This window comes from Anarhichas minor, unplaced genomic scaffold (assembly GCF_050575085.1).
Source record: "Anarhichas minor isolate MPS153535 unplaced genomic scaffold, ASM5057508v1 ptg000007l, whole genome shotgun sequence".
NCBI classification, from domain to species: domain Eukaryota; kingdom Metazoa; phylum Chordata; class Actinopteri; order Perciformes; family Anarhichadidae; genus Anarhichas; species Anarhichas minor.
This window is the reverse complement of record NW_027466453.1, coordinates 2222348-2240575: the sequence shown is the minus strand read 5'-3', so window position 1 is coordinate 2240575 and position 18228 is coordinate 2222348. Positions and strand designations below refer to the sequence as shown.

Here is an 18228-nt window from a genome sequence, read left to right as displayed (position 1 = left end):
TCATTCTTATTTTATTTACTTATTTTTTTAATACTTGTTTCGATTTATCTGTACTTATTTCTGTTATGTGCTGTTGCAACACCTGACATTCCCCTCTGGAGATCAATAAAGGCTCATCTCATCTTAGTCTATATGACGTTATGTTTAGTGTCAGCATTCTATACCAATGTTTGGGATTTACCAAGAAGTTTCATCCATGCAGTTCTCGAGAATATGGAATGCAAGTACAGACGACAGACTAAATGAATATGGTCATTCTATTGCAAACTGGTTTTCAAGCAACATTTATATTTTGTTGGGCAAGTCATTGTATAAAGAGATTTAGCAACTTTCTCAACCTCAGTATCACATGCACACAAAACAGCAGCAGAACCAAAGAGCATCAACAGAGAGGCTATATGAACCATCCTACTGTCTGCACAGAGATGGGAGGGAGGGGAAACGTGGTGTAGTGTTCTTACACTATTGTACAACATCTTTTGGTGTGTGCTAGAGGGTGTTACATCTCCCCTCGGCTTGGATTTTGATACACATAGTGATGGGGTAGACAAAGTAGCATGATTCAACTAGCTAATTCAATGCTATTGAAAAAAATGGCTCAGCAGTCAGTGCCATCCATGGCGAAGCTTCTTATGGACACAGTCAACAAAATCTAAAAGGCAGTATTTATTGCAGGGTTGGTGTACTGGACTGTATTAGATCACACAGCTGTGCATGACAGCATCCACGTCCTGGACATGTATACATAATACATTTTCTATGGGAAACATATTTACAGTGAGATCATAGAGATAAGGGGAAGGGGGCTTCCAGAAGATCACTTTAAGCATAGACAAGGTGGGCTATGAAAACGATTTAAAAAAAACAATAGATAAAAACAATCAGTGGATTGCCCAGGACTTGAGCAGAAGGCGGTGGGAGGACATGTTTTAAGTATCAGAAAGAGGAATGCAGCTCCCTGTCATCCCTCTCTTCCTCATCCATTCTGCGTCCATGTTTCCGGAAGTATTTGTAGCGCTGGACGTACAGCTTCACGAGGTTGCTGACTTTGACCGGGTTGATTTCTCCAGTGCGGCTGTGGCAGATCTGAGACATTGACACAGAGTGATTTATTAGCCTGTTGCAATCCAAAAGACATGCGTTCATACCTGTATTTTGTTGACGTATTTTAATTGTGGGAATAGATACTACTGTTGCTTTATCAGTCAGCTTGACTTGTTGTTTGTAAGCATTTCTCAAACTCCATGTAGTGACCTAACCCTAAGACGTGCATTGAGGTACACTCACTGATCTAACTAACCAGTGTGTTTCTCTGTCCCATGATGTGTGTGCTGAGGCTGACCTTATGCACTGCTTTCCTGAGGATGTCTTTGTAGTCGTCCTTGTTGATGTCTTTGCGCTGATAGTAAGGTTTGATGGCGAGCTTCACCTCCTCCACGGCCCGCTCCTGGGTGTGCAGCTTCTTCAGATACTGGGCAATTCAGGTAAGAGAAATGTTAAATTAATGGAATAAGAATAATAAGACATTTTTTCTTTATCATGCTTTTACAAACACAGTTAACCGTCTGAACCTCTGAATCGAAAAGTATGTTTTCTTTAATCACGTGTGACAAACGATTTCCTGAGAAAAAAGCAGCCAAAGAGAAGCTTAAAATTATGATATTTCATAAAAATCGTTATATTCAAAATCTTGCTCCAAATAAACCAGATTCTGTAAAAAAAACCATTCAATTGTGTGCTCCTCCGCGCAACTAGGAAGCCAAGATTGACAGAAATTCTGTGAAATGGGACAGGAGAGACTAAGTAGAGTATGTTGGATATATAGATTCCATTGTTCTCCAATTTTTATAAAATAAATTATCAAAGAAATTCAACTTGCGTTTTTTTCTAGCATGGTAACTGTGCTCATACTCATACCTGCAAAAGTGCCGCTTTTCGGCGAAATTCGCCGTTTTGAAACAAAATAAGTCATCCACGTGAATCGTGTAGATCCGTAGTTTTTTTTGGGGGGGGGGGGGGGGGGGGGTGTCAACTGGCCAGCCAGCGTTTCTCAGATTAGAGTGAGACAAAAAAGGTGATGTAGTGATCTTCACAATAAAACATCTTTCATGTGACGTGTCGAGTCTTGGCCAGTCAGCGTTAAGATGTCTACATGGAAAGCTAGTCAGCTTGATATCACGTTAGTGGATTGTGTATTGGCGTTAAAGTTTAAGTTACGTTATGTTACGTTACCATTCAGACTTGCTGGGTTAAGTTAACCTGCATTGCATGCAAAACTTTGTGGACTGTTAACGTTCGTCATTATCGTGATTTAGGATGAAAAAGACGTAACGTGATGAAACATGCAGCCCCCACGTGTTCCGGTTCAGTCCACGCGGTCACTCATTAAACCGTTAATATGAAGCCGTACAGTAACAGTAGAAGTTAATATTAAGCCATACAGTAACAGGGTTCAATGAAAACTAATCACTTTATTTTGTACAGGCGATGGTTCTCGCTACTCTTGCTATCTTTGTTTTTTTATATGACTAAAACTTATGAAAATGAGACCTCGGTCTCAATGGATTTTGTCTAAATAAAGGTTAATAATAATAATATTAATTGAAAAAATAATAAAAAGCTAACTAGCCAGCTGTTCAACTAGAGCTGAAATACTGATTAATAACTGAATAATAAATTAGTTTTTTGCTTAAAGTAAATATTGTCTGATCACTTCATTTTATTCTCAGAGTACACCAGAATGCTACATTTTAAAGCTCATATTTAAAGTAAGATTCTCCCGGGGGGGGCATAGGTTAACCTATTGTCTTTAGAGGTTTAGCGCAATGTACATTTCCGCAGCACTAATTCCATGAATCTGCTGCCAGAGAGAAATGCTATTTTCATTCACTTATTGTTACATTATGAACAATTTATCATGTCAGCCACAGCGTTGGAAATACACGAGGGCAAAGGGCAAAACGGCCCCTAAGAAATATAATTTTGCCCCCAATATCACTAGGAGAGGGGCAAAAAATGCCCCCGAACTTTCTAAACAAATAAATAAATGGAGCGCTTCTTAATCAGACCTGTGACTGCGGTCAACTCAGCAGACACTTAAATGTTAGTGCACCTACAGTTGTGTGAAAAAGTGTTTGCCCCCTTCCTGATTTCTTATTTTTTTGCATGTTTGTCACACTTAAATGTTTCAGATCATCAAACTAATTTAAATATTAGACAAAGATAACACAAGTAAACACAAAATGCAGTTTTTAAATGAAGGTTTTTATTATTAAGGGGGAAATAAAATCCAAACCTACATGGCCCTGTGTGAAAAAGTGATTGCCCCCTAAACCTAATAACTGGTTGGGCCACCCTTAGCAGCAACAACTGCAATCAAGCGTTTGCGATAACTGGCAATGAGTCTTTTACAGCGCTGTAGAGGAATTTTGGCCCACTCATCTTTGCAGAATTGTTGTAATTCAGCCACATTGGAGGGTTTTCGAGCATGAACCGCCTTTTTCAAGGTCATGCCACAGCATCTCAATCGGATTCAGGTCGGGACTTTGACTAGGCCACTCCAAAGTCTTCATTTTGTTTTTCTTAAGCCATTCAGAGGTGGACTTGCTGGTGTGTTTTGGATCATTGTCCTGCTGCAGAACCCAAGTGCGCTTCAGCTTGAGGTCACGAACAGATGGCCGGACATTCTCCTTCAGGATTTTTTGGTAGACAGCAGAATTCATGGTTCCATTTACCACAGCAAGTCTTCCAGGTCCTGAAGCAGCAAAACAGCCCCAGACCATCACACTACCACCACCATATTTTACTGTTGGTATGATGTTCCTTTTCTGAAATGCCGTGTTACTTTTACGCCAGATGTAATGGGACATACACCTTCCAAAAAGTTAAACTTTTGTCTTGTCAGTCCACAGAGTATTTTCCCAAAAGTCTTGGGGATCATCAATATGTTTTCTGGCAAAACTGAGACGAGCCTTTATGTTCTTTTTGCTCAGCAGTGGTTTTCGTCTTGGAACTCTGCCATGCAGGCCATTTTTGCCCAGTCTCTTTCTTATGGTGGAGTCATGAACACTGACCTTAATTGAGGCAAGTGAGGCCTGCAGTTCTTTGGATGTTGTTCTGGGGTCTTTTGTGACCTCTTGGATGAGTCGTCGCTGCGCTCTTGGGGTAATTTTGGTCGGCCGGCCACTTCTGGGAAGGTTCACCACTGTTCCATGTTTTCGCCATTTGTGGATAATGGCTCTCACTGTGGTTCGCTGGAGTCCCAAAGCTTTAGAAATGGCTTTGTAACCTTTTCCAGACTGATAGATCTCAATTACTTTGTTTCTCATTTGTTCCTGAATTTCTTTGGATCGCAGCATGATGTCTAGCTTTTGAGGATCTTTTGGTCTACCTCACTTTGTCAGGCAGGTCCTATTTAAGTGATTTCTTGATTGAGAACAGGTGTGGCAGTAATCAGGCCTGGGTGTGGCTAGAGAAATTGAACTCAGCTTTCCAAAGATGTGATAAACCACAGTTAATTTATGTTTTAACAGGGTGGGGCAATCACTTTTTCACACAGGGCCATGTAGGTTTGGATTTATTTTCCCCTTAATAATAAAAACCTTCATTTAAAAACTGCATTTTGTGTTTACTTGTGTTATCTTTGTCTAATATTTAAATTTGTTTGATGATCTGAAACATTTAAGTGTGACAAACATGCAAAAAAAAATAAGAAATCAGGAAGGGGGCAAACACTTTTTCCACACAACTGTATATGCTGAAATTCACGGTAAACTCATTCAAACGGCACAGATCGGGAGCGAGCGAAGGACTTTGAAAGTTAACGGAAAGATTAACATGAGACAACATCCGGTTTCTTCAGACGAACATCCGGTTTTCAGAATAAGATGCCAACAAAGTACACATATTGCATAATGGAAATTAGATTAAATGAATTATATTCACATTAAGTATAAAACATGCTACCTGCATCTTGTGAGTTAAAGGGAAAATACACCTAAATTGTGCGTAAAGTGTCTTTATTCTTTGATTTTAGGGTTGCTGGAAATGAATAATACCTGACTGACAGTCAATTAAGATATTTTACTAAGCAAAAACTCTGAACTGAATTTGTACCTTCAAATGGCACATTTTTTTAATTTTTAAGGTGCTATAAAAATATCTTTCTCAATAATTCTATACAATGACTAATGCATATGTAATCAAGGCATCGTTGACTTAATCATTGTTAATAGTTGTTTAAAACATTTAATAATAATAATAAATAACCACAAAGAAATAAGAATAAAATTGAATATGATTGTCTGATTTACGTTTGTTTTTTGTTAAAGAAATCGAAGAAAACACTTTGAATCTGTAGACTACTGCTAATAGTCTTATTATTGCCATTTGATGACAATTGCTCATATACTGTAAGCCTAAATAAGTATATTTATTATTTTGAACAAAGGTTAAACGTTATTTCACAAGTTTCAAAAAGTGCCCCCAATTTTTTGAAAATGCCCCTGGATTTCAGTCAGTGGGGGCAAAAGTTGCCCCCAAAAACATATGTAAATTTCCTACCCTGGTCAGCCATTATATTATTATTTGGATACTTGTAGTTATTATTAATAGAGGAAAATAAAAATTGGTTAGAGTTCAATACCGCTCCCTTTTTACTTTACAGTTAGGTTGACAGATATGGAATTTTGACTCAAGACTAGGTTTATAAACTTTGACCAGCCATGCTAATATCCGGTGTTACTGTTTTTTGTTCATGAACAAACTGGGTCTACATTATTTGTCCCATATTTTTTTTTTTACTTCTTATCCAAATGCTAAATCAGTAAAATACTTTAATATACAAATGGTTTCAGTTATAGCTTCTGTAATGAATGTATGAAACTATATGAATATTTTCACATTATTCAAGAAAGTAACAATGATAACATTGCAGACTGAAATCATTTTGGCTGAGACAGAAATATTGGGTAGACGTCGAGAAGAAGCAGCAAGAGTTGGATGTGTCACTGAGTAAAATTAGCCTAAAATGCCAATCCAAGGCATACCCAAAGTAAATTGAAAGCTGTTCTTGAACCATTTGGAGTACATGCATGGTTTTGGTCTCTTTTGAAAGGTAACACTCTGAAGTTTTTCCCACAACAGTGCAAATCACTGTAAGTGCTACTGGCATTGAGTAATACAAGTTTGAACACACTGAAGTAGAAGGTTTTTATTTCCGCCTGAATATTGTTTTGCAAACAGATGCCTGCAGATGACTATAGCTGGGACTTATTAGCTGGAAAACACAATGGGACCACAGCATGAAGCCTGACCTAGTCCAAGTTCAAATTTGATAACAATACCACAGAAAATGAATATTCTACACATGTTTTACTAAGGGTATGTCTAGGCGCTTTCCAAAAAAGGACATTTGGAGACCCATGGTAATACCTAGGCTGTGTAAAAATGTGCATTCATAATTCAAACTAAAGCTTATTTATGTCGATATACAGTAATCTATAAGTTATTTTACCATTATTTACTTTCCTAAAGTCTCCAAAACCACACTTTGCATTTAACGCATTGACGTAGGTACCTGACTCCCTGTTACGCAGTTACTTCCACGTTCTGCCTCTAAATCTAACCCCTGAAGCTGTATAAATCGTTATTTTTGAATTTCATTGGCTATACGAAGCGTCAGTCATCAGACGATCGGTTGCAATTGGCTCGAGCTTTACACGAAAGAAGAGGGGCAGGCACTTTCCTTCAACGCGGACTCTCGTTGGCTATTGTAGGCTGTGGATAGGACAGGGAAGCTCCTAATAGGTCAAATTAGGTGTCAATCGAAACGTCAGACTGCAGCTGCCATTTTGAGACACAGAGAGCGTCAATGTTTACATGCGAACTGAAGTTACGTTCGAAGATACATAGAGAGTTAGGCATATCTGCCGGCTAATTTGAAATGATGCAACAGCAGTCCGTGGGTATTTATGGACGTAATAATGTGTTTTGGACTAAATATTTTACTGGATTGGATCGTCTGGACCTCTGGCAATGTAACAAGACAGTTTTTGTCGGCATAATATCGAGGGGTGGATTTTTATGAAGCTTCATCGGAGAGTTGCCTCGATTTTGTAACTGCTTGTTTGTTGGTTGGTGGTCTGACAGAGGCGTTGAGTGTACCTGCTGTTGTGATTGTATCTTGAAATTTGCATAAATCAAATCACAAGAATCTTAGCTTTCCAAAGACATGTCGCACCAGTATCTACCTATAAATAGCAGTTGTGTACATGACACAGATGTACAGTTAACACTCCGACGTAATGTTAACAGGATAACAGAGAGCAAACTGTCCTGATCATGCATGAACCTGAACTGACCTTATCAGGGTCTTTGCTCTCATTGTCCCATCCAGTGTCACCAGAGCTCCCAGTAAGTCCTGACAGCCCCACGGGCATGATGAAGGGTGGGGTCTGTGCACATCCACCACCTATGGAGGGGTGCAGGAGAGAGGGAGGGGTTTTGGTGCAGCCAACCAATGGAAGAGAGCTGTGGAGGATGAACTGGGCTGGGCTCAGACCGGGAGGCGGAGGGAGAGAGGGAGGGGGAGGGATCTGTGAGGAGGAGGCTGAGGAGGGAGGAGCCAGCTGCTGGGACTGGCTCTGACTGGCCTGTGAGAGAATCTGCATGAGAGACATGAGACAAAGTAAAGGCACAATCAGACCAGATTTCATCCCCATTCATCACCCGCCTCCTTCAATAGGACTGAGCTCTGACAAACAAAATCACAAGGGTCTCATGTTCTCTTCATGTCCAGTTTGAGAGAGGGGAATAAGTATTCTTTTTGACATTTTCATGTTGTGAGTCTGTGTGACTCAGCCAGCTGTTTTTATTTCTGTCTCTCTGGATACAGATTTGGTCACTGTGATGGCATTGCAGTCGTGTAAGATGCAGTCACTAAGGGGGCATTAGCCCCCCACTGTCCGCCATCACGAAACTTTAGCGGTCAAAACAGCTGAGTTTGAAGATGGGTGTGGTCCGAGCAAGGGAGCTAGAAGTAAGGGGGTAGGAAGTGGGGAAAGGGCGTTTGCTGAATTCTGAATATTACATAAAAAATGTATTGAGCGAGATAATCAGCAACTCACCAAAACAAGTGGTCTTTCATCAGAATCCGTCCCTATTGCATACACCATTTAAACACCTAGCATTTAAGCACTTGCCTTTACCTTTCTTTTAACAATGTAAAATAAGACATTATTTTCTATTACCCTTAAAGTCCTTCTTAAAAATATTTAAAAAATCATTTCAAACAAAGACTGAGCAGAATGACCGTCGCCACAGAGGGACAGCGTCTCTGACCTGGCTAGTTGCTTGAATGAACTCTTGTGCTTTGGCTCTGCTGGCGATATTGGCCTCCTCCATTTTGAAGAGCAGAGCGGTCACTGAAAGGAAGAATGATGAAGACCATTTTTTTCAGAACATGAATTGATAAACAAGGCAACATGTAATATGTTATTTATCTCTGTGAGCCAATCAACTCCGAATAAAAAACTTTCCTGCTTTATTTTTCACAAGCATTTCATGCATAGCATTGTAGCAACGGTGGCTATTTATTACTTTTTTCATTGCAATATTTCCAAAATACTTGGCCAGTTTAAACAAAAAGCAGATATAAAAGAGGGTATCATGAAGTCATATATCACTGTAAAGCTAAAGCTGCGTTCGCACCAAATGCAAAGCTAATTTTCTCCTCTCATTACTTACGGGATCATTTGTGGTTATTCACGTCATTCGCGCTAGACGAATGACGCGAGGAGGAGTGGCTTATCTCCATGTAAACAGTTATCAACTATGTTATGTTTATTTTATTTGATACATAACAGTGGCATTAGAATTGTAACATACATTTATGCACAAGGACCAGGTGCACTGTGTTTGTAGCGAAACGCTCATTTACGACACCTGTCCACAAGAGGCTTTTTACTTCCGCCATCAATAAAAGAAATAACCTCTATTTCTGCTTATACTTGTTACACTTGTTGTGGAAGTCCCAGATATCCCGGGAAACTAAAGGCCGTCTGGGTTCATCTGGAGGCGATCGGTGGATTTCATCGAGGTGTATTCACTGTGTCGAGCTGGTTTACTACAGCTGTATGAACACCAAATAAACAGATTTTGCTGTGATTTAACTGCAATAAAGGGACAGCAAGGGTTGACGAAATAACTACGTAATGATGCAGATTTGTAAAAAGTCTGAATTCATGTTTAGTTAGTTCTCTCCGCAAGACGACAAACAAATCACTTTTAAAATACTTGTTTTCTCAATGGAGCTCGGATCGATCGGTGCTATGCTAAGCTAACATTGTAGCAGCTCCAACAACACTCAAAATAACGTCATCTCGGCGTCTTTTTCATTGTTAGTACCATATGGTTTACACACAGTTTGGTCTCTACTAATATGAGGTATCGTAGAGCTCTGGGTGAACACAGACGGATACAGTATTTGTTTGCTGATTCAACAACGGCAGGACGTCAGTGATGGAGGAGCATCTCAACGCTGAACAAAATAATACACTTAAGGAATCAATTCGCTTCCAGGTTTATCCATTATTTTATATTTTCCCACTCAAAACCCATTGTCAATATAAACATAAACACAAGTGATGAGGCCCCTATTCAGTAGCTGTGGGTTATAGATCAGGTGAAATGGGAAATTGATATTCACTTTTTCATAAAAGCTTGAATCGTGCTGTCCTTGTACAGCTTCGGGTCCATCACAAAAATGCATCATGGTGGCCATTTCACTTTCTGTATTTTAAATATACCAAATATGATAACAGATAAAAGGGGATGTCTACCCTATGTTTTGGTGGTCAAAGATTACTGTATGATAAATTCAGGTATGTTGTTAAGACCAATGTCTGAGAACCTAAGCTTGATTTCATTATATCATGTCTGTCGCATGCATGCATGTCGTGTAATGTTTTTAAAGCTTAATCCTTTTGTTCATTGACCCTGACAATATAGTTACTGTAAAGAGATCCCGGATCAAGCTGCACTTGACGGGCAGACATCAGGACAGAGAGCAGGACTCTGGGGGACCAGAGGAGGACTCTGTGTTCACATCCTGATGCTTGGTGCTCAAACAGTCAGAGTTGATGGACAATGTTTCCAGCATGTTGAATTCTTAATGTGAAGATGTCGGCCATATTATCTGTCCAGAGAATTGTTTTTGTTGCTGCAGTTTACATTCCTTATGATGCAAATCCCAAAAATGCAGCACAGGAATGTAAAACTGTTTTGGTTTTGTCTGTCGTGTGTTTATTGTGTTGTAAATGGGCTACAACTGAATTTTGTTGTGCATCCCTGTGTTGCATAATGACAATAAATGATCCTTGAATAGAACAATATTCAAAAGGACGTAAACATGTCAGAAACAGGTTTGTTGAACTGTTGTGGTTGAGCCTATTCTTCATGGTCTCCTCCACATTGATACAGAGCTGTGCACGGAGGTGGTTTTTTGCATTTACGATGTACCTGGCAGCAGGATCAGAGTGGCAGAGGTGTCTTTAGAGGAAGGCACCTGTCTTCGTCCCGCTGCCAAACTCATCATGCTGCAAGAAATGCCATCAAAGGCTGAGGACAACCCCTCATCATAGCACAGGGATTTTCATTGGATTCTAATGTACACAAATAAGGGACGCGGCTGTATAAAAAATAATAATAAAAAAAACTGTTTCTGACGTTATTTAGGCCGTTCCACTTCAACCCTAGCAGTTGCAGTAATGAACTGAGACATCTTGAGCCTGATCAGTACAGTGGTGTATAGTAACGAAGTAGAAATACTTCGTTACTGTACTTAAGTCGTTTTTTTGAATATCTGTACTTTACTATTTATATTTCTGTTGACTTTTACTTCACTACATTTTGCAAAGAAAACTGATACTTTTACTCCGATACATTTCCCCTGAAACCTTCGTTACTCGCTACAAAATCAAATCTATCTTTAGAAAAAAAATGAGTCATGAGACCAGCGTCGGGGACTGTGGTGGAACAGAGACTGCAACAAGCAGGTTTGGTGAATCAGTGGTCCTAGCTTGCAAGTTAAATCATTGGTTAATCACGTTAATGCGCAATTGCAAACAAGTGCTCTCAAAGCCGCGGTGTTTAGATTCCCAGTGATGCCCAGGATGCTATATGCTATAGCTAGCGAGCGACTACATTGATATAATTCCACTCTACGATGACTGATTTCATGACGGAAGCAGAAATGGAAGCACCTGCTACTCCCGAAACAAACTACGGTGGTGACGAAGACCAACACCCGTGGATCGCTAGCGAGTTAGTGAGCTGAGGAAGTGTTGACAGTTGTGAGATTTTGTTGATTTGAGTCATCTTAGCTATAATCATTGCAGCACTAGTTGGCTAACGTTAGCTAACTTAACGTTAGCTAGCCACCACACCATAGGATTGACAGGAGCCGCGAGAGCGCAGCATTAGGGTTAGCATTATGGTTAGCATTAGGGAAATCCTTCCCAGCTGTGCGCAAGCTGTGTGTGAAGCTGAACACACCTCTACCTGCCTCAGCGGCCTGTGAAAGGCTGTTTAGCATCGCAGGACTAGTCTTCAGCCCAAGAAGAGCGAGACTGAATTCTCGCAATTTTGAAAACCAACTTCTTTTGAAGATGAACAGGACATTTTTCAGTTTCAAGTAATAACTGGGTTGTTACTTTCGGTGCTGCTTTAGTATTGATCATGTTTTGATATTTGAGTCATTTTGTGGATGATCAGATGGAGTTATGATGGTAGCAGTCGCCCAATTGCAGATTCAGCTTGAGCAAAACCTTTGCCCATTGTGTTCAAATCAGGCCCATAGGAGTTTACAAGGCAGGTGTCCTTTCTCACAACACTGACCTGATGCATCAAGTGGATATTTTTTGCTGAACACAACATTATGCATTTGCCCTCTACATCCTCTAGTCGGAATGAGCATACTTATAAACGCACTGTTACAACTCCTTCATAGTGTCATATTGCTTTTCGGAGAATTATGATGATAAGTTCATAGTAGATGCAAAAGTATACTTATGTACAATATATTATATTGAACATTGTTGCTCCTGGATGGATCACAGCCAACCCAATTATGTTCAACACAACTCCATGTCCTTGGTGATGGTGCCACAGCACTTAAAAGAATAAACTTCATAATTCTGACCCTTTGCTTTTTTATTAACAGCATTTACTTGTACTTTTACTTTCAATTCTTAAGTACATTTAATATCAGAAAATTACTTTTGATACTTAAGTACAGTAAATATCAGATACTTTAAGACTTTTACTCAAGTAGTATTCTAATAGGTGACTTTCACTGGAGTCATTTTCCAGTAAGGTATCTTTACTTTTACTCAAGTATGGCTTTTGGGTACTTTATACACCACTGGATCAGTAAGACAGGATGGGTCCTATTGATCCACAGTAACAGATTGAGGACTAGAGATGCTTGTCTTGTGGACATGTGTTTGCGTACATGAACATATACCCTTCCACATGTTCACTTTACATGTTCCGTTGAAGGTGGATTAAAGTCTGGAGAGTTTTCCTGCACATTATATGATATTGAGTATATGATGCGCAGTACATATTATGGCAGAAAGTTAAATGGCTCCATGTTTAAAAACGTTCACGGTACATCAAGTTTCATGCTTTTATGAAAAAGCGATAATTTTCAGGTTTACAGAATAGTTCTAACACGTTTATATTGACAATGGCCGTATAAATATAAAGCTGGTAGGTAATACATTTCTGAGGAAAGTTTTTTGCGTTTTGTACTATTTTGTGCCTCTGCTGCTTACAAAGCCATTTACAACTAATAACAGAATCCAATGCAAAGTTGTAAACATTGGATCAGAGTTAAGTTTGTTCTGATAAGAAATGTTATTCATGTAATGTATCATTTTGAAGCTTTATGGCGGGTAGGCACATCACATTAATATGAAGCTAGTTATAAGGGCATTTGCCTTATTATAGTGTTAGAGGTCAAAGATCAAATTCTGTTCTCCTCAGTGTCATGAAAATGTGACTGGTAGATAAATTATAGTCTAAGCTTCACGATTATGTATGGCTTTGTGATATTCTGTGTAGGATACCCTCTTTTCAACTGGCATTATGTTTAAAATAACCCCAAAATATGGGGAAATTGTAATTATGGAGAGATTAAAAAAAAAAAAAAAAAGGGAGTGACAGCACATAGAAAGCTACCTTTGCTGCAATGTTATCTTACATTTCCAACACTAGGGACATAGACCTTTAAAAAAAACTATGAGACATGATCCCTCAAATTCCCTGGTTCGGACTCTAACCCTTTGTATGCCCCTTCAAGGTGTGACTATTTGGTAATAACATGGCAGACTGTACATCTATGGAGGGTACTCACACGCTAGGACTCCTCCAGTTGTGCAGTCCACCCCTGTCTGCAGACTCCAGGGAAGGGCAGGTGCTGCTGGAGGGGGGGGGGGAGGAGGCTTACTAGCAGACGAGGAGGACACAGAGGAGGAGGACGGGTCTGACGAAGACAGAGGCAGAGAAAGGGAAGTGAAACCGCAGCCTGCCGAAGAGGACGAGCATGGAGGTGAGGCCAGGGATTTGGGAGCATCATCTGGAAGAGGGGGCTTGGCAGTGGGTGTAGACAAGGCAATGCTGAGGCCAGCTCCCTGGGGGGTGGACAGGCTGGACGGACTGGATGCTGGGAGCGTGGGGCTGGTCTGGGTTGGACAGTCCTCCGCTAGGAAAGAAGGGTCTGGAGTCTTACAGCTGCTGTCCACAGTCTGAGAGTCTGGCGAAGACTCCCTGGTGTCCCGCAAAGGAGCCATGGAGGGTGGAGGCGTGTGGGGGGGCGAGGAGGAGGGTGGGAGCACACTGGTAGAGGAGGAAGAGGAGGAGGAGGAAGAGGAGGAAGAACAGGGTAAAGGGCCAGCTTGGCTAGTATGCGGACTGAGTGACTTGCTCCCATCTCCGATGGCAGACTGAACATCTAAGGAGGCTCCCCCCCAGCCCTCAGACTGGGCTTTTGTTTGGCCGTCATCTCCAGCCGTCAGCCCGACAGCTCCACCTTTTTCTCTTGACTTCTTGGCCAGGCGACGGCGGTGCTTGGTTGCCAGAGATGATGAGGGGGAGGAGGCAGAGGAGGAGGTGGATGTGATGGAACTTGGTTTTGTTTTCTTAGATTTCAGTCCTGCAGGACTGGTTAGGGAGGATGGTGGCGCAACAAGGCTGCTTCGCTTCCCCATACTGGCCAGATCTTTACTACGGTTGCCCAGTGACAGCGGCTCTGAGCAAGGTTTGAGGAACGGAGACCTGCTCTCATTGTCCCTGCAGAAGACTACTGCAATCGAGCCACCCACCACAGAGCCCCCAGCACCCCCTCCTGTACCCCCTGGCCCTAATAGGTCCATGCCCAGCTTTCCAGAGCCAACTGAAGTCCCTGTGGTGCTGCTCACGCCCTCACGCACCAGCACAGACACTTTCGACTGAAGCTTGCCTTTCCGACTGCCGCCGCTCTCTTTCTTGGATTTGCCAGAGTGACCCAAATCCTTTCTGCTTCCTTTGTTCCGGTCTTTGTCCTTTCCCATCTTCCTGGCTCGCTTTGCTGGGGGGAGGCCCGATGAGGCGGCAGCAGAGCCCGAGGTGACTGTCAGTGAGGAGAGACATTTGCCTTTAGAGGAGGAGGAGGAGGAGGATTGGTCAATTTTCTTTAATGCGTGAGATTTCTTTTTCGGGTGATGTCTTCCAGTCTTGGGGGTAGTTTTAGTTTTGGGGCTGGGGACTGGTGGTTCTGGAGGCAGGGCAGCAGGGGGTGTATCCTCAAGGGATGGGTAGTCCGAGTCTAAAGCCTCACCATCCAAAGACAACACGTCAATCTCCAGTTTGTCTGAATAGCGGTCTGACTCGTAGCTGTGATACCTTGGTGGTGAGATCGACTGTGATTGGCTGTGACAACTTCCCCGGTCATCCATTTCTCCAGCGGAGTGCCATTTTCTCTTCTTCTTCCTCTTATGGGGCTTGTCAGAGTCCTGTGTGGGCCGACAGGGAGAGGTCGGGGTGAGTCTTGGGGAGCCGGGTACGGTAGTGGTGGTTGTGGTGGTGGTGACTGTGATAGTTCTCTTAATTGCAAATAGGTCAGACCCATTGAGATCTTGGATAGATGGCGGGACAACAGGACGGCCGTCCCGACGGCGTTCCCTCTCACGCTGCCTGTCTCTATCGCCTTCTCTGTTTTCACTGCTTTCTTTGGACCTCTTTGAAATGCCCCGCTCTCTGCTGCTTGAATGTTGTCTTCCCTTCCTTTCCTTCTCCTCCTTTCTGGAGCTAGAGTCTCGATCTCTTTCGTCTCTTCTATGGCTACTCGTCCGATTTTGCTCTCTATCCCTGTCTCTCTCTCTTCCTCTGTCACTCTCCTTCTCCCTTTCCTTCTCTCTGGGTCTTACTTCAGGTAGGCTTGAAAAAGGCTGTCTAGTGTGGCCCCCTCTTCCTGAAGAGTTGCAGGATCTTGAGGCCTCTGGGCTGCTGTGATGTCTTTTCTTCCTCTTCCGGCTACTACTCCTGCTGCTCCTCCTTCCTTTAACTTCCTTCCCGGTCTTGTGCCCTCGCTCCTTTTCTTTGCTCCTCTCCCGACCTCCCTCTTTGTCCTTTCTACTCTTTTTTCTTCTCTCCTCCTTCTCCCCAGCCTTTCTATCCTTGCTTTTCTGTCGATCGGAGTCCTTGGAATTCTTGGAGGACTTGCTGCGGTTCTTGGTGCCTTGTTCTATCGGAGGTGTGAGAGGGGAAGAGGGTGTAGAAGCTGGAGGATGGGAGGGAGGCGGTGGCTGAGGAGAGAGAGGAGAGGAAGCAGGAAAGGAGAGATATCTTTCCTTCCGCCTGCTGACCAACTTCCTTCTCAGATCCTCCACTCCTACCACGGGCTCATCCTCAGGCTCCCTGTCCACCTCCCAGTTGCTCTCTGTGCGCACAGACACAAGGCCATCCCCGTCCAGCACCCGGAGGATGCGCTCTGGCTTTGATCCAAAGAAGGAAACGCTGGGAGAATTTATGGGGAGGGTTTCTCCTGCTAGTCTCTTATTGCCGCCATCTCTGTCAGCAGCCCCAACAATCTCCCCTTCCTCTATCTCAGAGTGATCAGAGTCAGCACACCTCTGCTCCCTGGCTCTGGCAGAGCTACATTCTACTCTCCGTCTCAGAGGGAGCTGGGTGGACAGAGAGGGGCTGGGCAGGTCAGTCAAGGCCTCAGTGGAATCTGGAGGTTCTTCCTCGTTCTCCTCATCATCTCCTCTCTCAGCATTTCTCTTCACCCCCCTCACTTTGCCACTTCCATCATCATCATCATCATCTGATGCTGGGGAACCAGTGGGGTCGAAGGGGTCATATTTCTCCCCTTCCTCCCCCTTCACTCCCTCAGTAGGATGGAAAGGATCATACATCTCCCTTTTCCTGCTTGCTTCTTCACAATCAACACGTGGCTGCACTGAATTGTGAGGGAAGAGTTTTGAGGAGATGGTGTTGGGTGCAAGTGTGGAGAAAGACTGCGTTGCTAGAGAGGCAGAAGTGGAGGACACCCTGGCCACCTCTGTCCCCTGGGTCGGACCTTTTACATGGTTCTGATAAACTGAGGAGTTGCCGCAGACAGAGGAGGATGTAGACAGGGGTGAAGACGGATCGGATGACGGCGATGACGGAGACAAAGACGGCGAGCAGGGAGGAGGGCTCCTGGCAGTCTCTCTAACTCCACTTGGGGAAGAGGAGGCAGCAGGCCTCCGTTTGAAGCCTGATGCTGGAGTCAATTCCATGGGCCAGGAAAACTAGGGGAGCAGGAGTCAGACAGTGGGTCCTGGAGGATGGTCGCCACGCTGGAAAAATGGAATCCAGGAATAAACCTTTAGAAAGGACAGGACACATGCAGTCTTTATCTTACCATGAAAATCTACTGGAAATGTTGAGAACACAGAGGCAAAAGCAGCCTGTGGTCTTTGTGATCACTTTAAAGGTGTGAGAATGATTTTGCTGGGATATAGCTGGTTAATTTGGATAAATTACAACTAGTGGCGTAACGGACCACTGTTGATCCGTGATCCGTACGGATCCCCCTCACAGTAGCACGCACCATGGATTTATTACACAGTTTATCTTAACCATCAGTGTGAAACAAAGTTTTACTGACGTTGTTATCCACCAACATTCAGTAAAACATGTGATCAGGACATCATGTATGCTTTTCTAGTCTCTGATCATGTTACATTGTAAACAACCAATCAGTCTAAATTGACAGGAGACTGAAGGTTCTGTTCAGTTACATTATGATGCGTTCAGGCTCTGTTCAGTGAAAATGAGATTGGGCAAAGATAAATTATGATGTTATCATGTGTTCAAATGTAATCTTGTAAAATGTAGTGTTGGTGAGAAACTTGAATAAATCCAGTTGTTTAAAGGAACAATGATGGTCATAAATAGATATTAGAGGGAATTATGACCTGTTTACAATAGCCATAAACAGTTTAGATTACATCATTAAAACTACTAATGACATTTTTTTAAACCATAAAATTACAATCTTTTAGTTCTTTATCATCTGAATTGTTTGTTTTAAGAAAAAAAACACTATATGACTATAACAAAGTAAAATAATAACTTTTAGAATTTGTATTTAAAGTACAAATCTATTTTGTAAGTGTAGCGTTCACTGTCTCAGTGCCTGTGTATTTTGTTCCTGTTGTTGATGGAGAAGACAGAAGGAACGTTAGGCCTACCGTTACACATTTTGCTGTAACGTTAACAATGTGTACTCACTAGCCAACTGTGGAGGCTTCAGGGTTAACGTACCGCTCCTGGCTGTCACATTGAACATCTTTGTTTTGTCGATGCTCATAGATACATAGGATTTAGTTTATAAAAGACGTAGCTAACGTACACCCTCTGTGAGGTTATGTCAGCAGCAGGTATCAGTGAGCGTTAGCTAGCTAGCTTCACTGATGTTTCCGCACAGTAGCTAACGTTAGCTGAAGGCAGAGACGGGCTGTGTAATGCTTTACCTGTAGTCCGGTGATTTGCAGTCTCTGATCAAAGCCACCTTCTTGCATTACATTTAACCAACCGCTAACATACAGCAATAACTGCTTTTTTTGCAGATTTAGAAAGGCACCCGTATCTCCATTCCACCAACCGCCGCCATCTTCCTTCCTTCCCCTCACACCGGAC

At 42.4% G+C, this 18228-nt stretch overlaps 1 protein-coding gene across 2 annotated transcripts; it reads right to left on the bottom strand.

The window, feature by feature from the left end:
- Positions 1-268: 268 nt before the first annotated feature.
- On the bottom strand, positions 269-18222 carry scaf1 (SR-related CTD-associated factor 1). Of its 2 annotated transcripts, none has more exons than XM_076082404.1 (6): positions 18063-18222; positions 13418-16910; positions 8341-8423; positions 7362-7664; positions 1343-1471; positions 269-1086 (listed from the first exon to the last, which is right to left on the bottom strand). In XM_076082404.1, the coding sequence occupies exons 2-6, from the start codon at positions 16821-16823 to the stop codon at positions 937-939; spliced, it is 4071 nt and encodes a 1356-aa protein (XP_075938519.1). In that variant the 5' UTR covers positions 16824-16910; positions 18063-18222; the 3' UTR covers positions 269-936. The 2 variants fall into 2 exon arrangements, with proteins under 2 accessions (XP_075938519.1, XP_075938529.1); XM_076082414.1 differs by having other exon boundaries at positions 13418-16883.
- Between the last annotated feature and the right edge of the window lie 6 nt (positions 18223-18228).

Bases quoted from the DNA above. Each gene is read 5' to 3' on its own strand.
- scaf1 (XM_076082404.1), bottom strand. From the start codon at position 16,823: ATGGAATTGACTCCAGCATCAGGCTTCAAACGGAGGCCTGCTGCCTCC. The intron at 8,424-13,417 runs GTGAGTACCCTC...TCTTCCTTTCAG, and splicing joins AACTGGAGGAGTCCTAGCGT to TGACCGCTCTGCTCTTCAAA. The intron at 7,665-8,340 runs GTCAGAGACGCT...TCTCTCATGCAG, and splicing joins TCATTCAAGCAACTAGCCAG to ATTCTCTCACAGGCCAGTCA.